Source organism: Amblyomma mixtum, chromosome 3 (genome assembly GCF_055824585.1).
Source record: "Amblyomma mixtum isolate Tamu chromosome 3, ASM5582458v1, whole genome shotgun sequence".
In the NCBI taxonomy this organism is placed as follows: Eukaryota; Metazoa; Arthropoda; class Arachnida; order Ixodida; family Ixodidae; genus Amblyomma; species Amblyomma mixtum.
The window spans coordinates 68838651-68866244 of NC_143014.1; the positions used below are offsets into that span (position 1 = coordinate 68838651).

Consider the following 27594-nt stretch of genomic DNA (forward strand, 5'->3'; position numbering starts at 1 on the left):
TAAACGACAAATGGGCTGCGCATGTAGCGCTTTTAAACTTCGCTACCTGCTCCTCCAGTAGCGTTTAACTCCACCCACCCACCCACACACACACCCACCCACCCACACACACACACACACACACACACACACACACACACACACACACACACACACACACACACACACACACACACACACACACACACACACACACACACACACACACACACACACACACACGCACACACGCACACACGCACACACACACACACACACACACACACACGGCCGGCAGAATAGATTGTGAGCACCACGCCTCATCCACAAAGGAACCGTGCCAGTCAACACGGTTGTGCTCTTCATTTTCCTGCAGCAGCCGTGCCCCTGCTGCTACTACAAAGTGATGAGACGAAAGAAGCAAATGTTCTTTTTAATGTGTACGGAATGAGTTTATTATGATGCAAATATTACAAATATAATACATGACAACATTCTAAACCTTCTGAGAGCCGTGCATTATAGCTTCCTTTAAGTGTGAATATTCTACTGAGAGCAAATAAATGCCCTGGGAAGAATTCGTTGCTCGAATCCTAATTAATTCTTTGCACGCGTTATTATTTAGCCACATTGAACTTATTTATCCGTTATCAGCATACTTCTTTGATTCGAGACTTGCCCTGCACGGGTATATCCCTAGTGCAACTTAAAGAGCTTCGGCATGTTTTTATAGCTTATCCTCTGAGTATGTTTTTGATTTTTAGGTACTCCGTGCAAAAAAAAAAAAATTAAATACAAGAAAAAAAATAAACATAACTGGCTCACTCATTTACTGGCGTGTTCGTCCCACTTTTACAGCTAAAGCACGGCCCACTGAGGCCCTTAATGTACATAACAAGCTACGACCGCTTGCAGCGAATCTGTCAACAGTGCATTCTACAAGACTCATTGGCTTCGTACCGACGGCTTTTCCCGCCTACAAAATCGTCTGGGAGAGCGGCACTCGAGGCAGACCCAAGCGAGCAAAATAGTGTACCAACAAGGAATGACGCACATGCCCCCGCATCGCCGGAGCCATTGGGCGAACGCTTGCTGCGCTGCCTGCAATTTTCTTCGACGCGGCCAGCGCTCGCCGTCCAAGTCAATATGGGTTTCTCTTTAGACAGCAGCGGGAGCTGATAACAAAAACACGGCTTTTAGCGGGACGTACTCCAGGGTCTATATCGCCTTGCGCCGCTCCAGCGTCATCTATGGCATTTCTTTGGCTCCGACGCGCACGGCAGCGGTGGCGGCCTGCGGCTGGCTGCCGGTCAAAAAAGAAAGGGGGGGGGGGGGGGGGGGGGGGCAGCAAACAAACAAGGCTCAGCAGAAAACGATGGGAAGGGGAGTCGGTGTGTTTCTTTGAAGGAGAGAGCCACGAGGGTCACGTCCGCAGTCCACGAAAGGGAACTGAAAGCCGCGCGGAGATACAGGAACAATGATAATGCAGATAAAAGAAACAAGAAAACGCTTTACACGAGTTGAGTGCGTGGCAACACGGTCGTCGTCACCACGGAGAGTCCCATGACGCGGAAGACACTGGTTTCAGTTGCAAGGGGTTCGCGACGTCGGATGCTGTATGATTTCAGGCCCGGAAAGAGTGTTCGTGGAGGACTAGTACACAGTTCTTGCACACCTCGCGTCGCTGTCATGGCACTTTTCAAAGAGTACAGCGCTCACGCTGTCGCTCTGCACGGCTGCTATGGCGACAGGCACGCCGGATGCTGCTGGGGAGAGGTCGCGCTGTGCGCCGCCGGGGCGGAGGTACCGCCAGCTTCCGTGAACACATTGCGCGCTGTAGTCCATGGGCGTTGCCGAATTTTACAGCACCTTGCTGTTCCTACCCCACGCAATTTCGCTAAGTTGTCGTGCTTATTACGCGTGCACGACATTCCGGCTCCTATATGTCGACACCTGGCGAGCCTCGCCGCTTCGGTGCACCGTGTTCGCTTTTAACGGAAATGCCGCGGTCCACAACCGGGTTTTTGAAGACCGGAACTTCTCGGAGACGCGAGTAATCGAAAGCAAGAAATTTAGCTGTAGTCACTGCATTGTTTAATAAGAAGTTAGTTGTTGAGTTCTTTAAACTATGCGCTTCGAAATACTGGTGCCTCAGAATGCCCATATTCTAAAGGGAAGGCACATCTACCACAACGAATAATGAAATCGCATCTAAAGGCATCGAGTTTAAGCAAACTAACTAAAAGCGCTCCCCGAGTTTTAACTAAGCCGATTCATGCGAAAATGTAGGTTGTGATGGTTTTCGTATGGCACTGTTTACATGCCATTAACTCACAGTTCGGAGAAAGCGAGAGGTATAGCGCACCTGTCCTGTCCCTCCCGCGTAGATAGTTGTCAAGCAGTGAAGTCGTTACAAAATGTATTTTGTGCAGACCAGGAGACCTAGCTCTGCTCCCCGCTATTTCGAAGGCGCGCCTTTCCGAGGCGTGATGCACAGCGCGCGCATGCTCACTGCATGCCACCTGTACACTCGCGTGAAGCGGCGGCGAGCAAGTATAGCAGGCGCACTGAAGCACAGCCACCTGCGGAGAACCGTTGTGGCTCCACATCGCGGGTTGCGGGCCCGCGGCCGGCACAGCAGCGACCTCTCCCCGCCTACGCACACGCAAAGTCACAGTCACGTCGAAGCCTCGGGGCAGTTCACTTCAGAGTCCACTGCAAATGCGTACGCCGAGCCACCGGCGGCGGAGCTTGTAGCGGGCCCCACGCTCGTCTCAGAGGCGCGTGGTCGTGGTGGCGTCGGCGCGTAATGCCCGTAGTCCGAGATCAGAGCCTGTCCGCCGGCGGCCCATCAGCAGAGCGGCGAGGTGAGCGACGGCGGCGGCGCCAGGTAGGCGGCAGCGGCCGGGCCCCGGTCGCCGGCGGCGCCCGCGTGCAGAGCGTTGGCCGCCTCCGAGGCCCAAGGCTGCAGCGACTGGAGGGCGTGCAGCGACGCGTTGCTCATGCACAGCGAGTCCCGGGCGCCCTCGTAGATGGACTTGCTCACCACCTCGGCCTGCAGCGACATCATGAGCCGGTTGGCCGCGTGCCGCTCCGCCTCGCGCTCCTCGGCCGTCTGGCGCCTGCGAATAAGAAGGGACAACCTCTGTGTCAGCCTTGCGGGTTCAAAGAGACAGCGCGAGCACAGCAACAAAAGGGGACTGCGCACTGCCCCGTCAACACCTGGTGGTCCGCAGTCCCCCCAGCATCTATACCGTTGTACTCTATTCCGTCCTATGCATCCCAGGCAAACGGAGAATCGAAAGCCATAGGGCGATTACTGCGGTCAGTTAATAGTACGGGGGTATTCACTTGACGTCATAGGACCCATTTTGGTGTCCAACGCGCAGCTTCAGCGGTGTAGGCCAGAGGAGGGCGATAAACCGACTAGACATGCGCCGGATTTCGCTGTGCTGCATGGATGCGAAAATGGCGGCCACTGGGGCTCGAGTGCATACCCTCTATAAGTGCCCAAATACTATCAGCCTATGCTCTAAAAGCGGCGTGCCAGTAACACCTTCGTTCCCTTTTCATCCTCATTGTATTTCTTGATACCTGTTCAGGGTTTTGCACCGGCAGGTTAGTCACTGCGTCCCACATGTAATAAGCGAATCAGCAGCTAAACATATATACTGTGTGGAGGGGAAGTGATCCCCTACCATCGCACCACCTACATCTATGAGACACCGCTTACCATGCGTCCATCGCGGCAGAATAATTCAAGTGTTCATAATGCGGCATCCTCTCTCCCCTCCGCTCTACTTCCATAAATTTTTCGAAAACCAACTGTGCGCTTAACAGGCGAAGACAGAGGGAGAACATACACGACACACCAGGCGTGTATGTTCTCCCTCTGTATTAGTCTGTTAAGCGCAGAGTTGTTTTTCAAAGATCATGAACCACCTAACTAGTAAAAAAAGTGTTACTTATAAATTGTCACGGCTACTGGCACGGGTGATACAAATGCTTGTCAATACGGCCAGGTTTGAGACCCCTGCTGAAGCATATGCATCCCGCTGGCTTCTGGAGCTAAATAAATGTGCAAGGAGTGCAGTAATGGTGAAAATTTGCCACTTTTGCCAGTGTGTGTTCCCCTAACCATGGCTTCACTCCCTTAGCGCTGTGCGTTGTTGTTTACCACGACATGGGAGGATTATCCTTCCTGCCCATCACTTCTGTCGTTATAAAACTGCTCTCCTTTAGATGGCCTTCCTAAACCTTTAAAACGCTCATTTTCTGAGCGAAATAAAGTCAATTAAATGAAAGCTTAATCCTGCCACATTTCTTGTCTCTTTCTATAATTTTAACAGTCCAAGGAAGAGGAAAGCGCCACAGACGTCCTAAATCAATTCAGAGCTCGTAGAAGTGTCTATGTGGAGTAGCAAACATCCACTTTATAAATATTAGTGCCAGTAATACACGTACTGTGACCTTGGTCATGAACGCGGCACGTTTCCTGAACACGTGTTGTCTTCAGTCTTTCTCGGTAACTCTTTTCCCTTTTTTCGGTTCAGAGGACGTTCACCTCATCCCAATTAGCATGTGTGCATGCACCGAGGTGGCTCTTGAAAATGTACAAGAAAAAATTGCCTTGAACCCTTTCACAGAACGTATGCGCCTAGCGGTTTGAAATGTAAATATTTCTTGCGGTTTATGGCAGCGCTAAGATAAGTGTGCGGAATAGATTGACAGAGTTCCGTCTCTGTCATCCGCGTCTTTTGGCTTTCTATCACGACTTTAATCAAAGGAGCAGATTGGAATATCCCCCTCCCAACCCCACGCTCACGCAAGAGCAAGCAACCACTTTCAGGCAGCTCCAAACACACACATTCCCATGCCCCGTAATACTAGCCAAAATTCATCCAGATATATACTCTGCAGAATTCAAAAGTTGCGGAGAGTGTGCTAACCTCAACCACATCATGTGAGCCTGCAGTAAGAACCCTTTCAGCGGATTAACCACAGAGGAGCAGTGGGAGACCGCGCTGCGCAGCTCGGACCTGTGGCTACAAAAGTTGCTCACAGAGAGAGCTCACCAGGTCGCCGAGATCCAAGAGATCAAGGCCACCAAGTGACAGTAGCCCGCCAGCGCCAGAAGGGAGCCTTCCTCTTCAAAGACTCAAATAAAGTTTATTCTCTCTCTCTCTCTAGCTGCCCTGCGCAAAAATTTCGAGGTTTGGCAGAAGAATTTAATAGCTTTTAGAAGGGAACGTTAACCCCATTCATAGGGATCATTTTTTGAATAGAGTTCATAAATGAGAACACTTTTTAAGCGCGCATCATTTCTTTATCACTTAACGACGTCCCAAATACATTGCGTCTCTCATAAACCGAATGTTTAAACGGGCAACTAGTGCTCGAAAGGCAGGAAGCGTAGTGCTCGAGAAGCATTTCTGCGGCAACAGTATAGCACAGTGTACAAAGTTAAGTCTGTCATCACAAACGAGTTTGTCCCCCTACATCTGTTAATCACCCAGTGAGGTACGTAGGACACGGTTACAGGTGCATAGTAAACCACTAAGTCCATAATGTACATCCCCGCTTCTTTTCGGTCATTCAAAAGGAAATTATATAATGCAGTCAGTTCGCTCGTCTAAAAGCAACCATTTTTCCTAGCATTTTGTCCGATCTTCCGTCCAGCCGTGGATGCTGGTGCGATCAAATCCTGAAGCAGATTTAGTATACATTCATTAGTATACAGTTAAAAGTGCCAACTTTCGCCAGTTTTTACCTTATAACCATTCACAATTTCAGAACAACGACCTTTCTAGATGTTTTCTCTGTGTTCTTGAATACGAAACGCTTTGCACGCCAACTTGAGGCGACTTTCGACCACACACGCGGGTGATGCGCGCCTATTGTTAACCACCGGTTCACTTTGTCTCTCCGAGCATTTCTCTATATAGAGCCGGCGTTGACGGAACAACGAGTGCTCGCCCCCTGGAAAGTGGCGGAAAGGTCGCGGGCGGCGTCACCGGCGGGTGATCACCAGACGAGCACGAGCCTTCAATCTCTCTTAGCCGGCGCTGTCATTACTGGCGGCGCCCGTCCGTTCCTCTGCATGGGAGGCCAGCCCCGGTCACGTGCCGGTCGTCGCACTGGCGCCGTCCGACGGTCACCTCGCGGGCCGCCGGTGCATTCCTCGAACGCTATATTGTAACGCCACCGTCTCGGCGGCAGTCGGCGCCTCGGACGCGGCTGCGAACGCACCAAGCACGGACCACGTGCGTCTAACGGCCGCCGGTGGTGCAAACGCAGCTCTCGCGCCCGCGCAGGTTAGGACGGCGCAGGCGTCGGACCGGTTTTCTTTTTCGGCTCGGTAGCGGCACCGGCTCGCCTGTCAGGCTGGGAGCAGCGCGGGCGCTCCTCCACGTGTGCATTAGCCCGTCGCGAGCGCCGAAAATAAACAAAGAGGGGGCAGAATGCGCATCAGAGTGCTCATTACGAGGCCAGATGGAAGAGAGACCTTCTCGGGGCGTTCTTCGGGTCTCAGATATGTAACGTGTCTTTGTGAGTGCCACGCCGAGGGAAAGGGGGAAGGCAAGAGAAATAAAAAGAGATGAAACATGCGCGACCGGCTGGAAGCTGCCTTCGACAAGCGCGGCTCATGAAAATATGAAAGAAATGAGCCGGAGGGAGGGAAACGAGAAGACCGAGCGCGTTTGGACTCAAAAGCAAGCGTCGTTCGTGTCTCGTTATCGCTAAGTGCCGCCATCAGAGTGGAAGGTGGGCGCGCCGAGGAAGTGTGAAGGTCGAGCGAGTTTAGTAAACGCCCGCGGTGCTGTCCGATTCCGTGGAGAGCGTGTGCACATGAGCACGGAGGAACTCTCGCACTGCTGGCGCACCTGTCTTCCAGTGGCGAACAATGATGAGAAGAGAACACTGTTCATTTTCTGTCTCCCTTTTTTCACTGCAGGGAATGTTCACTTCAATCACAACTCGGCGCAGGCGTCAGCGTCTGGTTTTTTCCTTGCGTCTCTTACAATCCTTTGTTTACGTCTGACTGCCACAGTAAAGCGTGCGCCGCGCGTAGATTTGAAATTTAAAGCAATAAATAAGTGCGCAAAGAACTACAGAAATGAAAGCAGAGTATATTGTAAGAGAGCAGCATTTACGACAACCCGCTAGTTTTGATTCCGTCGGATTAGAAGCATGAATTCCTTGCCTCGCAGGGAGTAAAGAATGAGGTGTTAGTGTTAGTTTTCGTGATATTGGCCCATATTGTCCTCGTTTCCTTGTATCTATGCAACAACGACAACAAAAAAGCTTTAATGTACCCCTTGCGATGTGCGAGCGTTGAGAAACTCCACTCTTTTATATGACGGAATGCAGTGTCCTAGTTTTCGCCTGTAGGCACTTGGAACACTGAGATCCAATATAAAGAGTCAACGCGATTAAAGAACTGGGATTGCGCTCTCGGTCTTAATGCATTTGAAAATGTCCTGCACCCCCTGCCCCCAACCTGCCTTTCTGTTCGTGCGTGTGCGCCGAAAATGTGGCGAGGCGATGGTGCTTGCGTCACCTTAGGGACTTCTTGCAGCCCCACATTGACCAGTCATCTTGTTACTTAACAACGATGCATTTACAGCGTTTGGGAGGCAAGCCCAAGCACGCCTGTGAGCAGTGAGTTCCCGGACGCGCTGCGGTGCTTGGCTACTTGTGTGTCATAAGGCCGGGCCAACGGCGGCAGACAACGCCGGCTTAGTTCCCCTGGCACCGCGAAGAGAAAGGCCTCAGCTTTGGCAATCCAGAGCCTTGACAGACATACTGCACTTTCAAAAGCCAACGGTGTATACTAAACAACGCCGAGAGAGAGGAAGTGAAAAATACAACGGAGCGGTGTCGCCCACATAAAGTACCCATTCCCCGGGGCAGGCGGCGCGCGTGCGCGTGCGCGCGCAGCACACACCCGACGATAACGCCCACGGAGGGAGAAGAAACGAGCGCGCCGGAGTGTCGGCCCGAAAAGCAGCAAAGAAACGCGGCCGCACAAAAGGGACCCCGAACGAGATGGTGGCCGGAGCGTTCGCATATAGAAATGAGTCGGCGTCGTCGTCCAGAGTCAAGCGGTCGACTCTTAAATCGCGAGATTCCATCAAGTTGGCCATTCGCTCCCAGGGGCCGCTACGGCGGCGGCGGCGTGGGCCCCGCCGCGGCGCGGAGTCGAAATCCGGGTACTTTTTCCTCGGTTCTTTACGAGGGTGTCAGCGCGCAGCATCGGCGGCGGGGAGTTGGCGCCGCGGTCCGTGGCCGTCGATAAGGCACCACGCGCGCCCGTTTATCGGCGGCCATCGCGGCGATTCGCTTTCAGCGCAGCCTTCTGGCCGCCGATGGACGCGTGGGGCTCCCGGTGTAAGAGCGTTCCGAGAACGCTTCATTGAAGGCGAGCGGAAACGCTGCCGCGTCCGGCGCTGATCACGGCGAGCGATGTCGACGAGGGGACGTCCTCCCTCCATCGTCAGCAGAGTGCGCCGCTGTCGGAAGTGGTGCCCGACGAAACGCGGCCCCCGAGCATCGCGCGAAGTATACCGATTCCCCCCTCCCGGTGTGCGCGCCGCTTTACGGACCGAAGGAAACGGCAAAACGATACCTTCCTTATATACGCGCACTAGTGGAAGGCCCATACCGCCAAGTTTTGCCGCCTCCTTTATTCTTTAATCCCTACCCCACTTTTCTTCGTCTTTACTGAGCACCTTGGTTTCATTGTCTGTGGTTTCATTAGTGCGTATATCCTCGCTATATTGACGACCAAGCTATTATTATTTATATTTACTTTTGCACAGCAGACTTTCTTTCCCATAGGCGTCACTTAACGCCGTGAAACAGATGGGTAAGTGGAACCCAATACACTGCGCGCCATGAGTACGTATTTTCCTTTACTCTTTTCTTCAGCTTACGGTATCTCACCGACAATGGACCTAGAAGGAGAAATTTTATCGCTTCTCGCATTTCAGAAGAGAAAGAACAATGCGGCAGGCACGAAGTGTTTTAGATGGGCTGCTTTGTTCTGCATGAATGTCGGCGAAAAGTTTTTGCTGTTGCTCCGCTTTAGACACGATCATGAATTTTTTATTGAATAATGCGGGTTTATTGTCACTAATAGCTCATTTCCTTTTTTGCGCTTAACGTACACTATTTAATTGAAAGAACCAGATAACGTATTGATTACAAGGAGGCTTGAAACGAATCTTTAGCAAGAACAGGTGTTTACTAAAGCTGTTGAAAGCTGTCTAATGGCGACGGCTAACAAGGCATGCCATTTAAGGTATACGGCTGATACGAGGGCCTAACACTTCGCAGTGCTCGATTTTCATGCAACTTACTCAGAATCAGTAGAGGTCGTCGCTATTGTGTATCAATATCCTCAGTTGGAATATGAACTTTCGCATGTACGAAATCGCAGCTCATCGCACCCGACCCAGAAAAAGACCTTGTTGAGACGCAAGGTAGCAGACCCCACCGCTGCCACCAGTTGTTGCGGCTCGAGGTAGCGTGGCCAGTTGTTGCGTCACCAAGGGGGCTCGTCCGGGATGAGGGAATGGTCTGAACTTCCGAGTTGGTTAGATTACAAAAACAAGCAGATTTACTGACAAGAAACTGAGACACTTATTTACAAAAATTTACAAAAAGAAGAGCAAGGAATCAAACGTTAAGAGTTCAAAGCGTCGAGCGTCTGGATGAGCCTGATACTCAAGGCTCAGAGCCACTGGATGAACCTATTACCGAAGGTCCAGAGCGTTCGTGCCCACTTTGGTCGCAGGTTATATAGCCCAAGACTCCGCCCCTGCACCAGGCGACATTCCATCGCGACACAAAAGATCGGCACCAGCACCGCCATCGAAGACCTGTTGAGTCCCCTCACTAGGAGGTAACTCATGGGGCACCAAAAGATCGCCACCACACGTCACAGACGCAGCTGGCCAAGACACCTGTTTAGAGCCCGCACGTGGGAACTGGCAAGTCCGCATTCCTAAGTCCGCAGTCCGCATTCCTATAGCATCGTGTCGTGTTGACGTCACAGCCGCAGCTGCGCAGGCTTCCTCGGATTCGTTCCGGGTTTTCTTTTCAAGACGAGGGACACCCTTTCTTCTCCTGTCGTCGGTTGCTTCTCGAAGGGGAGGTCGTTTTCGCCGAGCCGAGTGTGGGAAGAGCCTCGTCGGCCACTTCCCAGAAAGTCGCCCTTTTCTGCGAGGTCATCGAGGGGTCAAGTTGAAGTTAAACGACCCGTCAAAATTGCCGCTACGTAGAATCTCCCTCCGTTTCATCTCGGGTCTCAAGATGAGTCGTAACAGCTACCTCCCCCGCCAGACGAGTCTCGGCGAGTAGCAGTCATCGCTGCTGCACGAAGAGACGACTTGCAGAAGCATGCCAGAAGTATGCCAGAAGCCTTCTGCCGCTCGCAACGTGGTCTTCCATTACGCCGGCCAAATTCTTTGAGGCGCCTCTGAAACTTCAACCACATGCGCAAGCAAGCACTCAACTTCCCTCCGAGCAAACCAGTTCCAAAAGAGGGGGTGCTATAATCCGGTCAGTATAGCCATTGTGAATAGCTCACACTGAAAACTCCCTGGACCCACGCAAGCTGAGAAAACCCGAACCTGCTACTGTACACCCTCACTTTTAAAAACGCACGAATAAAACTATTAGTAGCAATTTTGGTTCATGGAGAGCATTCCAGACTGCTTAAAAAGATCAGCTAAGCGCGTCCGCATTTTCATGCAATGTACTCTTTAAAATCAAACATCTTTAAAAGCAGCAAACTGATCGAAAATCATCAAGTTTACAAAAACCACTACCACTAAAACTGAAACTGTGTTTGCCTTCATCCCTGTCTCGTTTTTTTACAGTGAGTCAATGCACAAAAAAAAAAAGGCAAACACTTATTCCCCGAATTGGACCTTCTTTAGCCGCGCCCTGCGCGGTCGTGGTCGGATGGCCGGTCCACAAGCAGGTGCTTCAAGAAAACTGCGTGCTTGATTGGTTCCGCCTCCGCTCGACCTACCGAGGAAAGGGTGCCTCCACCATTTCTTTGTCCCTGCCTGCAGCGACCCCCTCTGACTCACGCGCTCTCTGTGGCGCCCTTTTGTGTGGCTGTCGAGCCCTATTCTTCCTAACGCAAAGCATGCGTCTCGTGTCCAACGACCACGCCGTCTGTCGCTCTTTCGGCCCGCAAGGGCAGTCACCTGGGCTTTCATCGTGCCCATCCGCCTTCGGGAAAATGACACTGTGGGTTTTCCCTTTCCCTCAACAGTTCTCGCGGTGCTGTCCCGCGTTAATTTGCCGGCCCTCGCATCAGCATTAATCTCTGCCCTAGCCTTTCTCAATTGCTCGCGATGTTTCTTGGGCAGCGACTCTACTCGTGCTTTACTCTGAGTGCTAGGCGGCGGATTAACTGACGAATCGTCTGCTCCGGTGGTTTCGTCTGAGCTGCAAAGCTCACTTTCCTGCTGTTTTACTATCGGAGCAGCTTCCTCCTCATTCTGGGCAAAAGAAACAACCTCGTCTGTACGGCACTTTACGGCGAACGTTGCGCTCTTCCCTGGCGCTTCGCGGCTGCCGTCGGGCGATTCCCGTTCACTCTTTGTGTTGCTTAGTACCGGCGCCTCAACTTCCTGACTGCTAGTGCTCGCCAGCTGCACCAGCGGTGTCCCCTCTCTGGCTCTGTCATTTCCTTCACACCGAACCTCGCTGCATTCTTTCTGGCGCGGGACATCTGTCTTATCTGCCAACGCGCTATCTGTCTCAGGGCTAACAGTACGCGCGTCACACCTTTCTTTTTCCTCGCAAAGGTTTCGCTCTTCCTGTTCTTTCTCCACGCGGAGGCTTTTCTGCGGAATAGTTTTACACTTCTCGCCTGCCTCCTTGTTGAGAAGAGGTGCCACCTGCTGGGGACAACTGCCCGACCTCTCGCTCAACTCTTTTAAGTTACGGAGCTCAATCGCCCGCTGCAGAATCGTTTCAGCCCTCTCATCTGCCATCTTGTTGAGAAGAGGTTCCAATTGTTGGGGACAACAGCCCAACCTCTCGCTCAACTCTTCTTCTAATTTACTGAGCTCAGCCCTTTTCTTCAGTAATTTTGCTTCCCTCTCACGTTCGCGCTGACGCCATTTTTCCTCTCTTTCTCGCTCTTCCTGCTGTCTGAGCTGCTCTTTTTCCTGCTCTTTCTTTTTTTGTTCGATGAGACTCAACTCTTCAATGAGCTCCTCATCATCTGCCCCCAAATCAGTAATGGCCTGAATGATCGCGGGTTTTCGTGCCAAACCCCTTGTCTCAATCCCCAATTCCTCACACAACAGCAACAGGTCTGACTTCTGCAGTTTCTGTAGGTCCATGATAGTTCTGAGTCTGAGCTATTTCCAAAACAACTATGCAAAAATACCAAACCTGTAAGATTTAAGCACAGGTGTCTACCAGTTCTAAATTTTAACCCTCTTTTAGAACCTGGTCCACATCAAAGGAAAAGCCAAGCACTCACCCACACACGTGATCATGTCCAAGACAGCTGCACTCTCGCTGGCCGACCGTTGTTGTCGCTTGTGGCTTCAGATTCTCATCGCTGATCCACAGTTGTTGGGTCTTCGCATCTCACCAGTCTTTGTTCCACAGATGTCGGGACTTCCAGGCCTCGAATCCCAAGGCTTCGGATCCCAGTTGGGTCTTCGTATCCCATGGCTTCGGATCCCACGGCTTCGGATCCCACGGCTTCGGATCCCACCGCTGCCCCCAGTTGTTAGGACGCAAGGTAGCAGATCCCACCGCTGCCACCAGTTGTTGGGACGCAAGGTAGCGTGGCCAGTTGTTGCGTCACCAAGGGGGCTCGTCCGGGATGAGGGAATGGTCTGAACTTCCGAGTTGGTTAGATTACAAAAACAAGCAGATTTACTGACAAGAAACTGAGACACTTATTTACAAAAATTTACAAAAAGAAGAGCAAGGAATCAAACGTTAAGAGTTCAAAGCGTCGAGCGTCTGGATGAGCCTGATACTCAAGGCTCAGAGCCACTGGATGAACCTATTACCGAAGGTCCAGAGCGTTCGTGCCCACTTTGGTCGCAGGTTATATAGCCCAAGACTCCGCCCCTGCACCAGGCGACATTCCATCGCGACACAAAAGATCGGCACCAGCACCGCCATCGAAGACCTGTTGAGTCCCCTCACTAGGAGGTAACTCATGGGGCACCAAAAGATCGCCACCACACGTCACAGACGCAGCTGGCCAAGACACCTGTTTAGAGCCCGCACGTGGGAACTGGCAAGTCCGCATTCCTAAGTCCGCAGTCCGCATTCCTATAGCATCGTGTCGTGTTGACGTCACAGCCGCAGCTGCGCAGGCTTCCTCGGATTCGTTCCGGGTTTTCTTTTCAAGACGAGGGACACCCTTTCTTCTCCTGTCGTCGGTTGCTTCTCGAAGGGGAGGTCGTTTTCGCCGAGCCGAGTGTGGGAAGAGCCTCGTCGGCCACTTCCCAGAAAGTCGCCCTTTTCTGCGAGGTCATCGAGGGGTCAAGTTGAAGTTAAACGACCCGTCAAAATTGCCGCTACGTAGAATCTCCCTCCGTTTCATCTCGGGTCTCAAGATGAGTCGTAACAACCTGCAGAGTGTCCGCCCTCAGCAAAAATGTATGTCTTAACAAACTTAACAAAACTGGAAGAGTAACACAGCTTTATTACAGCTATGCTTCAGCCTGATTCGCTTCACCTTTTCTGATCTGCTGCACCGCCTCCGTGCTGCCCATTGTCGCCATTGGCTTCCCAATGGGTGAGGCGGCCGGCAACCCTTACAAAAATGACTTTTGAGCTTCAGTTGACGCCTTGTTGAGCTCCTGTTGAATCAACTGGAAACCAACATGAACTCAATGTATGTTGAGCCTACTCAACACCTGCTACACGGAATTTTTGTTGAGCGCAGTCAAGAGATTTACTGTTGAGCAATTTCTGTTGGATTTAAGTTGAATCATCTCAAGGCAGCCGTTTCTAAGCCTAACTAAATGAAATCATTTCGACATCCATCGTGTAAACAGAACCTGATCACATTACACACATTAAGAACGCATGCAGCACCCGTTAAAACTCTCATAAACCGCTCAAAGTCATTTTCTTGCATAGAAAAAAGTGCACTATGCTCATTCAGGCATACCTACTTTGGAGGATTCGTATGTGCTCTCATAAAAAGGGCGCTTAATTAATGCTTTAATTAAGTTATTTACGAATAAATCAAGGTCGTCAAATAATAGACCGTTGCATATGAACTTCATTACTTCTACTACACATAAAATAAATAAATATTAAGAGTAATAACTGACATAACTTTGCTGATCGGCAGGCCATAACCTGCGCAGGTCCGGACACCCCTGAGTAGGACTATATAAGGGCGAAGCCGAGGTTGCACTAAAGATCAAGATGAACTCCAGCTGTCAGTTCTTCCTATAGCCTCGTGTGCAGTACTGTCTCATGCTCTTTATCTGATGGATGTGTATGTATATGTATGGATGTGTATGTATCACGGTGGTATGTATATATATATTTATATACATAAGTGTTTGTGCGTATGTGTGGAGCGCTACGTCACAGGGGGTGATGGCTTCACGTTAACGAGAAATCGCAGCAATATGAATATACCGCCGAAAATTGCATTGGTAGTCGGTCCACCTGGCGCAATACGAATGCATTCCCAGGATTTTTTGCTGTTTTACCCCAGCCAAGATTCAGAATGGCGTGTTGATTCACTCCCGTAATTCCAACATGAATTCAACATGAACGCAAAGCAGAAATTTCATTGAGAATGCTCAACTCTAGCACAGTGGCCACTTTTCCAATGAGTTTCAACTCTGCCTCAACAATTCACCAACACTAGCCAATCCTGGTCACAACAAAAATTCAACATAGCATGTTGAGTCTGCTCATGAGAACTTCAACACTGTCTCAAGAAGCATTTTTGTAAGGGAATGAAATTGAATAGAAGGACAAAATCGCAGTATTCTACCATCCATGATGCTTACACTAAGAGTTGCACGGTTACCTAGCGGGAACATGCTGCATAAAGAAGGTGCTTAAAGTTTTTATTTAGAGGCATTTAGAATTTTTGCTATACTTTCTGTTGGAGCACATGAAAACTTGACAGTGCCCATGCGGCAAGCTGATTTAGGCGGAATGCATTTTAGCAGCCCAGGAATGGGCAATGCTACTGTTTTTTTCTGTACTATGACGCTTCACACTGGGATCAGAAACACGGCTTGCTTTAGGTATAGATTTTTTTTATCATCGCGTGCGGTGTGTAAACCGAGAAAAGCGAAACGCCCCAAATCCCACAGGCCTCAAATGTTTAAGCACAGCCACTGCACTCGGTTACCTGGCACGACGCGACTGTTCGATCTTGGGCGCAGTACGCGGTCCCTCGCTTCGCGGAAGAGCGGAGACCGACACAGGGCGGACGTCGCGGCGCCACGGCACCGGAGACCGTCGCGGCGTGGCGCTGACCGGACCGTGCGAACCGCGGGCGTCCAAGGTGGGGAACCACCGGCGCCCGGCGTCGGGTCCGGGCCGGGGGAACAAGGGGCGCATTGACGAGAGCGCGAAGCGGCGCCAAGCAGCGAGATGGCGGCGCGCACCGGTGCGTGCCGTCCATGGGAGCTCCTTCTCCTTTTGAGGCAGATGAGCCGCGCAGAAGAGGGCGCGAGACACCTCCAAGGCCGCCGGTTGGCTGCCGGCGGAAGGGGGGCGCCATCGCCACGGCGATCTGGAGCCGCTGTGGCGCCATGTTTCGCCCCGAGCGGCAAGCGCGGCCATGAATTTATGCAACAGTCGCCCAGCTTGCATACAAGCTCGATTGCGGCCAGCGGCGAGGGGGGCCTGGGAGCAGGAGGGCCCCGAAGAGAGGGGGACGGAGAGACTGCTCGAAGACAGAGCCGTAATTTGGCTCCTAGGTTTTACACGCCATATACTCTTTGATTGCGTATCCTGACGAGGGGCTGTTTACGAGAAGGCGCGGGGTGGCAGGGGGGAAAGAGATAATGATCGCATGTCAGTCCTCAGTCGGGGAAACTCGTGTGATTGTCTGCCGCCGCCGCTGCCCTGAGCGACCCGCAGACAAAAAAACAAGGGGCTCGGTCGCATTGTCGAAATAATTTCGGGTAAACGACAGCTGTAATGGTCACTTAACGTGGCAGTCTTTTAGAGCGGCCGGCGAGACGGCGAGCTCGGCTACGCGGCGCCATGTGTTCCTCGGAACTGGTCGCCTCGGTGGCCGACTGATTGATAGATTGACTGCGTTTTTTAAAAGGGCGGCCGAGGGCTGCGGACGTGACGTGTCGCCCGCGAAGGTGCAGCGGCACCTCCGGCAGACCCGTCAGGCACGCCGCTTCGATCGCGCGCCAACGCCCCACTGACTGAACGTGGGCGCCACACGGCGGCACCGCCTGCGCCGCCGGGTTCGCTTATGTACAGGGCTGAGCGTGTCCCCAAGTGCCACGATGTGGGAGTCCCAACGAGCCGCGTTTTGAATCCGACTGCCACTTAACGACGAGAAAGCGCATGAAAAGCGCAAGAGTTGGTGTCCTAACACGAGCGCGATACGATTTGTACTGCACAACTTCAGTCACGGCAGTAAGTTGCAACGCTCTGGTATAGACTGAGAAATTTCGCGGTAGCGGCACTGCTCTTTCCTGGTCAAATAGTTCGATCATATGGAGAAATTAAACTAGGAATTGCACGAAGGTCATTGATTGATTGATTGATTGATTGATTGATTGATTGATTGATTGATTGATTGATTGATTGATTGATTGATTGATTGATTGATCGGTCGAGCTATAGATGGTCGATCGGTAGAATGAGTTTCTAACTTAATGAATTTTCTCCAAAAGCCAGTTTTTGCTAAGAAAAAAGACGCCACTACGGGCTGTGCGTGATCACTTTAAAGTTGCCTTTCTATCAAATATGTATACGTTGCTTCTTTGCGCGACGAATTATTTGTTCGTAGGGTTACATAGACTGAACTGGCCCATAATGTTTCCGATTCATTTAAAACTGATCCTCGAAAGCGGCAAAACAAATAAAAAATGTTTGTCTCATAGAAATTAATTTTATTTTCTACTCGCTCACTATAGCTGGCTATATGCTCTAGCTTCCGTACGTGGAAAATGGTTGCATTTCGATCACTGATCGCTGAAAAACAAGAACTGGGCCTTTCGACAAAACTGCCCTTTCGCAAGATCGCCCGCCAATAGAAAAACATATACGATGGTACATCTGTGACTGCTGCTATGGTTAAGGCTGCATACATATGCGGAGACAGCTGCCTATATGTCACACACAAAAGAAAATTTATATCTGCTTTGAGCGATTAGGGCAAAATTTGCGCTAAGAGAATCCCGCTACGTCGGGTTGGATAACTGTTCACTTACATATCATCAGGGAATGCCGCGTAGGATGAAAGAGGGCTGATCTTTCTGAAATAAAAGGCACACGTCTCAGAACGCTTGCTGTGTCCCAGTAATTGCGAGTTCAACGTTCGCTCACATTGCAAGCGCGACAAAAATGTTACAGTCCGAAAGTGATATTTTATTACTTTAGAGGCTCGTGCGAGGATAAATATGTTATTGAGATTACTAAAGATAAAGCTATATCGCTTAACCATAAATAATGTTCTATAAGCTCTGAGAAGAAGCGCTCTCAAATCACACGAGACATGTGCCTATACATAAGCGTATATAAAAGTGACACACGCAGAGGATTTCCTACAATTCGCATTAGGTTGTTTGAGCGCTCATTGTGTCTTACTATTAAGACGGCGCACTAATGTATTTTCCTACGCTGAACAAATCAAAAGAACAGCCAATCCGAGATTTATCGAAGTTGTCACCATAGATCCGCGAATAACTAATGGCGGCAGCACCTCGATTATGCACGCTGCCATCTGGAAGCAATGAATGTCACTAGAGAGTTTTTTTGCTTAGCAAAAAAAAAACAAACAAACAAACAAACAAACAAACAAGGTATTCTATATTTTTAAAGAACAGTAATAATAATACTTGGTTACGAAGAAAGGCAAGGCGAAGTAACTGTCTAACTTCTTGGTAGACACCTCAACTGCGCCGTGAAGGGAGAGATGAAGGAGAGAGTGAAAGAAGGAAGAGAGAAAGAGGCGCCGTAGTGGAGGGCTCTGGAATAATTCCTACCGCCTGATGTTCTTTAACGAGCAGTGACATCGCACAGCCCACGCGAGTCTTTTGTATATCGCTTCCATCGAACCTCGTCCGCCGCGGCCTCGATTTTAACCCACCTCCACGGACTCAGCAGCCTAACGTCCTAACCCCTGAGCCTCCGCCGCGAAGCACCTGCAGACTGGATACTTAATGAACAGTAAGGAACACGAACTGGCTTTCATTCGTTGCAGTTGTCTTGCCAGATGTTTTCTCTTTCATAGCTATATGTTCCTGACGTCATCATTAGATATTTTCAGGCTGTTCATTCTGCCTGCTAGTTTTGACGCATAACAGCTACCGGAAGGAAAGTTTCCGTCTCTACAGACAAGGAGAAGACTAACTAGTTATGATCGCGCATATTTGTGCCTGCTCGCTGTGATAATTTTCGCTGAACACCTCAGACTCCTCAGAGATACTATCAAGTTTGTGGTTATAGTGCTTTCACGTCCAATACCTGCAAGTTTCGATATGATGAGAATACCTTAATTTAATTCGACAGTAATGGTTCAAACGATGGCAGTATACAAACACGTAAAAAGGCCAAACAAGCGCATGTTAAAGTTTTGGGTAGGAATGGCCTTACAGCATTGCGTCATTTACCGCGCCTCGTATAGACTCAATGGAGAATGTATAGTGATATGACAATTTCAGTTGCTTAGGCGACATAAAGTTATAAGTTTAGCATTTTTAGAAGTTAGAAAGAGTTGAGGACGGAACGAATTTTTCTTCAACTACGAATTTTCTGTGAAAGCTGGATAGCTTTTTTTTTTTTTTTAGCCGTATGGCTGCGCTTGGGAGTACCTTCAGGGATTCCCCTGAACATTGGACTAAAGTTAGAATTGCATTGAACATTACAATATTACGTATGAAGACGCTGAGGTTATATATGCATATCTGATCAATAGTCTTCGCCCCGGAAGGTTTCCTTGTGAGCCGTGTAGTTGGAAAGTTAGGACACTGCAGAAGATACAAGTGCACAAATCTCTGCAGAGGAAAGAAGGCTTTTGAATGCACTCTTCTGGTGATTTCGACCTTCAGGGCTGCCGTGAGTGCTCGACTCAAAAGCCAAACCAATGACCCGGAGACTTTTCACTGAAGCTGCACATACATAGTCTTTACGGGCGAGTGCCTCAAAGCGTTATTGCGAGCGAAGAAATCAATCGAAGGAAATTATCGTGTAAGTTACGACCACCGACGAAAAAAAGCATTGTTTCTCTTGCACATGTATTTAGACGAGCGTGTTTGCATCCCTGGTTCGCTGGTGGTTTTGCAGGCGCATAGTGAAGACAGCCATGAGTTGCTTATTTTAAACCTGTTTTCTTCGTATCTTTTCCTTGTCTCGGTCGCCTAAACGCCGATGTGACTGCCCTCTCTACACGCTTTTAGAGATCATGTGGTATCTTGTTATATATGTTCGGGCGTTGCGGGCAAATTGAGAGCAGCTTAATGGCACCACGCGCAGACCGGGGCGATGGGACGGGAGCGTGCTTTGTCGCAGCTTGTGTGAGCGTGCTGCGGGCTGCGAGCACGTCGCGCAGCTCTTTATATACCCGAACGCCGCGCTCTCCGTACTTCCCGCTCGCGAAATGAAGAGGGCCCGCTCGCAGGAAAACGCAGATGACAGGTGCGTCGTGGTCGCAGCGCGCTGAAACGGGATCGTGATTAATGGCGGGCTCCCGCGAGAACGCTCGCAGCGTCGCTCGGCGGCGCAGCCTGCAGCAGAGCCGACGAGGAACAAACAGAGGCGGCGTTGCCTCGCGCTTCCGCGCAGCATGGGGCCTTTCTTTCGCCGCGCACCTCGGCTCCGATGGTGTGTGCGTGCGTGCGCACGGTACACGCATAGAAGCGAACGCGCAGCCCGCACCGCGCGCAGCTTCGAGCATCCTCGCTTATTGCACGGGCTTCGCCAACTCCTGATTACGTTTCAACGCACGCTCGACTCGCGTAATTAATTTGCATTCTGAGAACCTCCGAAAACGATAATTAATGCGCTCCATCGCGAGCGAAACAGAGAGAGAGCAAACACTAGGAAGAAAAGAAGGAAAGAGCCGAAAGTGCGCGCACACCAGGACGACGAGGAAGAACACGAAGAGGAGAAGGAGGAAATGAGGCGGCAGCGCGACGAAGCTGCGGCCCACCGCAGACACCGGCGCGCGGATGCCTCGGGTCGATGGCGCCAATCGATGGCACGCATGCGCCTCTCGCGCGCCCCGCCAGCCTTAATTAACGCCGTAAGTGTCCGCTTAACTTGCTTCTCTGATCTGGGCCGCGCTGGATGCGTTTACAGCTGCGAGCGTTACGCTGTTCGCAGCCGCACCTGCAGGCTCTAACTCAATGAAGCCGTCTCTGGCCTGTGGCGCGATGCGGGGCTGGTTCCTCGCAGGGGAAGCCTTCCCCTCCCACGGGCTCCCCGCGCCGCCGAGCGCAACCCGGCGAGACGACCGGTGCGCTCCTCGGCCTGATTAGATGCTGCGTGTCTGCAGACTCGGCTCGATGACCGACGAGCGCACGGGGCCCGTCGGCGAGTGCGTGCGTCAGGGCGGCGATCTGACGCTGCCTGGTGCGAATGCCACCGCTTGCGTGCTTCGGTCGTCGCCGTCGTCATCGACGAACGTCGTCGGCAATTTTTCCACCGTAGGGTGTGCGCGTTTTGGGCGCTGATTTTGACGATTGCGGTTTTCCTCGATAGAAGTGAAGCCGATAGCATCTTTCCAGGCGTCATCTTCTGGACAGTTCGTGCTGCGCCGTCGTATAGCTTCGATATGTCTGGTGTGACGCCCGGCAACGAAAATTAGTTAACCCATGTAGAAGCCGAAATGAAGTAGTGACGCAAATATGCATGGCCACGTTAAGAGCCCTCTTTTTAGCTACGCTGCCTTGTAAGTTACCACGACTGAAAAACTATAACACTCAGGCTGTCGGTAGATTTCCTTGTAATGTCTGTGTTAGCCCGCTGACAGTTCGCCTCCGTGGCGTCAATACTATGCAAAATTATTTGCTGTATGTTTCAAAACAGCCCTGGAGAATGACCTACAACTGACACAACCCAGTAGCCGGTCAAAGACCGGGAAACTAGACAGACTGAAGAAAATTTGGGTGACCCAAGCTGTCGAGAGTCTACTTCTCAGTATTCTCGACCGTATCTCGAGCGCATTCCCGACTATTCGAGGACTGAGTGCTGCGTTGTCAGACGGGAATATTAATACTGAACTGAGGTGGCCAGGGTGTTGTAGCTGCTACAGGCGAATATAGAATGACAGCTCCGCATAAGATTGTGAGTGGAATCTTTGAAGTGTCGAGCTGTTCGTTCTTTATTTGCGCCTGCGTTGATGTGAAATGTGTGTGTTGTTAGCGTGCATGTACGCGCGTTTGCATAGAGGCTCGGGAGAAGTTAGGGAAGGGGCCTATGCAATACCTCCTTTTCCTCCCACGTAGCAAGACATTTTCTACTGGAAAACCTCATCCCCCCCCCCCCCCCCCTTTTTTTTTTCCACCAGAGAAGTTCGAGAAATGCACTATGTAAATGAGAATTGTCCCCCCATCTCCCCTCCGCTCGAAACTATACCCTCTCCAAACACAGCCCGTAAATCTGCTCCTGCATGGAGCTTTGATTTTTTGCTTTCATTCTCAACTAGTTTTCATTACAACACGGTATACTCGTATATTCCTGTCATAACTCCGCACAGAGAAATAAATCAGGTTACATATAGGGGTTTGCAGCACCTCTCCCAAATATTCATATCATTTCTACTGCAGAAAAATTAAATATCAGAAACAGTCAAACCCAGAAATCCCTTTTTTGTAAACACCACTAGCATCGAAGATGATATTCCGCGTGTGTAAGGCACTTCTTGGAGCGGCTGCTGGGACCTAAATACCAGCCCGAGGCGTTAACAACCCACACGCCGCGACGTTTGGCGACACAGTTTTCAGGGGAAACTGCGAGTGCATGAGTGTAGCTATGTAACCACCATTTTTGATGGTTTTCCGGCTCTCAGTGTCCCCGAATATACTGATGTGAACTGTAAATCTTTGCAGAGTTATGGTTTTCGCTCAGGATTGAACTGTAATTTTCGCAAGCGACGACAACCAGTATTTATGGATTCATGGATATATCCGGGCGGAGCAAACAAGTCTCGACCAGTGAGTCAAATATGTCGATACACCTCTGGGGGAAAGAAGTATACGTGACCACATCGCAAGTTCTGGAAGAACGGGATAACATATGGAAGCGACGTCTGGACCCGTGCTTGAAATTTACAAGATTTGATTATGATTATGAATTTTATGGCGCAAGGACATCAGCGGCCAAAGAGCGTTATGACACATGGTGCCTTTAGTCTACTCAAAACGAGGTCAAAAACCCATTTCCCAAGCATTTCACCCCGAAGAAGGCGAGCACCAGGCCAGGGGAAAGCTTGTACCCATTTGTATCACCTGATGGCACTGGGGATCGAACCGCGCACCTCCCGCATGAGAGGCGGATGCTCAATCCACTATAGACCAACGCTGCTGTGAAAGACACAAGACTTAAGTAGCTTTGGACGCGCATCGGTAGGAAAGGGGGAAAGGAGGGGGGGTATGCTGGCCGCTGGCTGAGCACTGTCAAGAGAACAAAGGCAGCCCCTCGCCCCACTTGGATGCGTGCCTGCCCCCGTGACTCAGGGCCGTTTCACATGCATGAGATTTTCTCCTGCGACGCTGCGAATTCTGTCGGTCTGCGACTGGGGAGGGCCGTCGGTCTAGCCGCAGACAGCCTGCGACCGAGTTCCGTCCGGTAGGAATTCAGTCGCAGCGTCGGTGTGTTCGCTCTGCGACTGACCAATGGGGAGCGCCGAGACGGCGTGTGACGTGACGTCACGTGGGAGCTGTTGCCGCGGCATAAAAAAACTGTTTATTCTCATCAAAACATTCGAAATATTGCCTTGCATCTAAAAACACGCTGGTCATAACATCATCAATACATTTCGTGCAGCGTTTCTGTCGCGTTTAATCGTGGGTTGCCGATGAGAACATCGAGCAACCTCGCGTGTCCCTCCGACCGAATTCGCTGGGTACGCGTTGCATGTGAAGGCAGTGAGCGAAAATCGCACTGCGGCGTCACCGACTAGGCCGACTATTTTCGTCCTAGTCGCAGCATGTGAAACGGCCCTCACATTGCGGTATGCGATCCTGTAAAAAAATCCTGCGGTTTGCTTCGCACGCAAGCTGTCCTCGTTCTTTACCCCCCCCCCCCCCCCCCCCTTTTATTTTTTTGAAGAACTTAGCTCTCGTCCTTGCGAGTTCACTTAGCCAGACGGACTTTCGTGCATAACTGTTCTCCGCGTACAAATTATTTGTTTTTAAAGATCACACATTTTTCTGTGTTCTTGGTATGCCAGTATTCTTCGCGCCTTCCACAAGACCTACGGAAGGGTTTGCGGGCGGGCGTTTCCTCCTTCGATAAGGGTATACTTCCTTGAAGAACGAAGGCGCGTGTGAAACCGGGAAAATTACAAATAGCGTTTGATGCAAAAGCCGTAGGTGACAAAAGTTGGCTATAATCCTCAATAATACTTGTCTCGTATCAAAGCGAATCGCCTTACGCATGCAAAATGATGGCATCTTCTCTTGATGCTTCAGGAGAGGACTGCTGCAATCGCCTGTAATAGGATTCGCAAAGAGGATGTGCATAAATGTGTACATATGTCCTTACACCATGAACGCTTCGGCTTTTGGCCTTTACTGCTACATTCCTATGCGAGCAAAATAAATAAACGCTCGGTGCAGATAAACATCTCCCCTTGAAAAAAGGCCTTTGGCGGTTAAGTGTATATGCGGTGTTCCGTTACTTAGTTTTTCATAGCTGTTCCGGCTGCAAGCCACTCCATTCTTCGCTTTCTCGAAGGAAATGCGGTAAGGAAACAAATGAGCGCTTCTTGGGGCTCGTTATTTTTGTTATATTCCTACTTTCAGTGCCAGAGGAGGGGGCTTTTTCATGAAAAAGCCATATTGCTTGATTGGAAAATGCTGTTCACTAAAGAAAGTATACCTTTGCACGCCACCCCTCCCCTCACTTGCTCCCCTTACTTGGAGAGACGCGGCCATCCGAATAATCCAGCCGTGCGTTCGTGCCAGAAAAGAGCTGCAGTCAAGGTGCCAATCCAGATAAACAGAGGTTTGCATTTGGTGCATAGAAAAAAGCAGTACTACACATTCCCCGCTTGCTTCCACCTCCGGCATATTACAGGGTTTATCTTTGCCCATGTGAACACGAGTCGGTATGAGCGCATGTTATGGCAAAGTCGCCACTTTGTCCGGGCCAGGACAGGCATTCAAAACCGGTCTTTACACTGACTGACGACCGATAAAAGGGACGTCCACTCAGATTACCGAGCAGGCGCCGGTGGGAGGGCAGTGACATGCGCCCCGCATCCCAGTCTTTCTGCTAAACAAGCCCCATCTGTCCGCGGTTTACCAGTCGGTAGCCTCGTCCAAGCGGGGCGCCTCGCGCTCGCCGGCCTCTTGCCTGCTTCGCGGACCGCGAAAGCGACGGGGAAACGGTAAACTCTGTAATTCTCCGGGAGAGCGTCGGCGAGCTCCGAGAGAAATCCTGGCTTGCCGACAGGCTCGACGACGCGCCCCCGCTGCCCCCGGGCCACCTCAAAGGGAAACCGCAGAAGTCGAGGGGGAGGCCTGCAGGCTGAACACGCCCATTCATAGGCGCTACGCGCGCTTCTCAAGGCTGCCGTAATGAAACGCTTTCGACCGGGGTCGGGGAAAAGCCCCTTGAACGGCGGCCCGGGCAGGTTGTATTCAAATCGGACAAGAAACGGAGCGCACCTTTTGCGGCTGAAATGGGTATCATCACCAGCGGCAATTCCGTGAACACGCTGCCGGCCATCGGCTGCCCCCCGCGGCCATTAGCGCGCGGCTGGCCGGCGGCGCACTGACAGTGCGGCTGCCGCAATGACACACGCCGGCAGAGGAGGGATATGGGCCCCGGCGCCGCCACGGGCGCCCCCGCGTCTGCGGTCCAGGCGCCGGGGGCTGCGCCAGATTAGAGAGGCCGCCGGCCACTACAATCAGCGGGCCAGAGGCCCGGTCCCTCGCGGGGCCGCTCCCTTTATGCAAATGGCCGCCGGCGACTCCGCTGCTCGGCGGCGGCCCGCGCGCTTCCGCTCTCGCTTTTGGGGCGCCTCTGCCGAGACGCTCATACCGATGGTACATACATACACACCCCCTGAAGCTGGCAGCAGCGGCCGCACTGCGTGGGGCGCGGATGGAGAGATGAAGAAGGGAGGGGGTGTGGATGCCTGAGCGCGAACGTTTAAACGCTGGGTTATAACAGGTGCACCGGGTCAGCGGAGATGCGGGGCGCTGCCTGAGATGCGTTGCCGCTCACGGGTGCGTACTGCACGGACTCGCATCGGTGTTGCTGTCTCTTCTAATTACGACGTGAGAAGATTTCGGTATTTCGACAGTTTTGTTGAAAGTATGCATATGTTCTGCCTTTTGCATGCGACGCACATCCAGTCCGACACCAGGTTTATTTAGTTCAGCAAAGGCGCACAACTGTCACTTTCTGGAGCTCATCGGCCTTAAATTCGCCAGTAAATACCATCAGTCACCATACGTGGTATTGAGATCTGATGTGAACAGACATGATGTACCACGTGGAGCTACGCATTATTTTTGGCTCAGCCACATAAAAAAAAAGAGGGAGGAGGTGGAATCTCAGGTCTGTAATAAATAACGTGTGGGTGGCACGGCGTTCTCGACAAATTCCTTATAGCCGTGATAGGACCAAGCATACACGGAGCAGAGAAGTGCTGTGGCAGCGGGCAACGTTATTGTTTGGTTACGGCGAGAAGATATTCGCTATGGTGCGTGATACAAATTCATATCAGCCACCGCCGTGGCGTAGTGGTTATAGTACCACAAACAGCCGAGCACGTGCTCGGCTGCTGACCCGAAACACGCGAGTTCGATCCCGGCACCGGCGGTCGCATTTCGATGAAAGTGAAATGCTAGAAGGTGGTGTACTGCGCGAAGTCAGTGCACGTTGAACACCCCAGGTGATCGAAAATATCCGCATCCCTCCATTGCGGCGTTTCTCATCGCCTGAGTCGCTTTGGGACGTTACACCCCATGGAACTAAATCAAACAAATTCATATTAAAATGAGGGCTTATTTTAGATGACTGTTTGCATTAAATTATAGGAAGTAACTAAATATCCATATTGAGAGGTGAAGTGCGGGGACAAAAGAAAGTTAAGCAGCTGCCTTTTTCTCGCCTTCATAGTTGAAAAGAGGAAGAAAAGACTGGTGTTTGAAAGCAAACATGGCAGTATTGAAACTCTTACTGAAATTTGAGTAATTTAATTACTTTTCGGTAATTTGTAAAGTAATGAATTCCTTTTCTGATCTAGTCGTTTATTACTGGAATAATTCCTTCGGGGCAGCAATTTGGCAGCAAAATTAAATGGATTATTTTCGAAAACTGCCCTTTGTGTCAGCAACACTTTGCGCTCTCGTATGCCGGGTGTAGGTCCCGCGAAAGCAGCAACGACGCTCGACAAGCAATCTAAGGGAAAGGCAGAATAGGGTAAGATCGCTAGTCTCAGACCGCCAGTGCCTTCTCCGGTCGCTTATTTCGGGTGTACGAGGTGTAGGCAGGAGTGCAAGGGGCAGGAACATACTCCAAGCAGCGATGTGTAATGCTGAGCTTCCGTGACCGTGCGGCGCAGTTCGGCTCTGGTGGTTAAGTCGGCCGAAGGCATTGCAGACAGCTCTGGGCAGCAAGGCGTTAGGTTCGCCACTCGCTTCGGTCTTGAGTGCAGTGAAAGCGATGGCTGTGTGGACGTGGTTATGCTTTCTTTGCTCTGTTCGCTTTGGTATAGCTTTGTAACGGACCGAGAGGGGAAAAAAGGGGGGGTGGGGGGGGTGGGGGGGGAGGAATAGTTAACTGGGACGGAGTTTGGCAGGAAAACCTAAGAATGTGCGCATCGTGTATTCAGAAAGACATTGATATTTCTTTCATTACATTTTCAGGGGAGAGAGTTGTTGAGACTGCTTTAGTTACATGGCGTGGCGCGCAGTTCGGCGCAGCAACAATTTTTGGATTTTGCTGCTACTGAATAGTTACGTGCGAGGCAACAGTATTGGGTGCCGCTGGCTCTAGAGACGTCACTGTGAATGAGAAATCGCTCCAGCAATCACAAGTGGCGCGAACGACAAACGACGAGAGTCGAGTCAGCGATTTTACGATTCTTTAATGGTGCCCTAGGCTTGCAAGGCAAGACGAGGGCGTCTGCTTCAGCCCAGCGGCTATCCAGCATGGCCGAGGGCACCTTCTTTAAAGCGCGACAACATTTTCGGCGGCTACTTCGAAGCT

At 51.1% G+C, this 27594-nt stretch overlaps 1 protein-coding gene across 2 annotated transcripts in view; it reads right to left on the bottom strand.

The window, feature by feature from the left end:
- Positions 1-428: 428 nt before the first annotated feature.
- The window catches only part of LOC149350518 (T-cell leukemia homeobox protein 3-like), a 79034-nt gene continuing 51868 nt past the window's right edge, over positions 429-27594 (bottom strand). Inside the window, exons 3-4 of one of the 2 annotated variants that reach the window (XM_089579561.1) lie at positions 17418-17462; positions 429-3101 (exon numbers count right to left, since the gene is read on the bottom strand). In XM_089579561.1, coding sequence (XP_089435687.1) covers positions 2831-3101; positions 17418-17462 — 316 coding nt within the window. In that variant the 3' untranslated portion in view covers positions 429-2830. The remainder of the gene's footprint in view (positions 3102-17417; positions 17463-27594) is intronic. The other variant, XM_089579563.1, reaches the window with a different exon arrangement.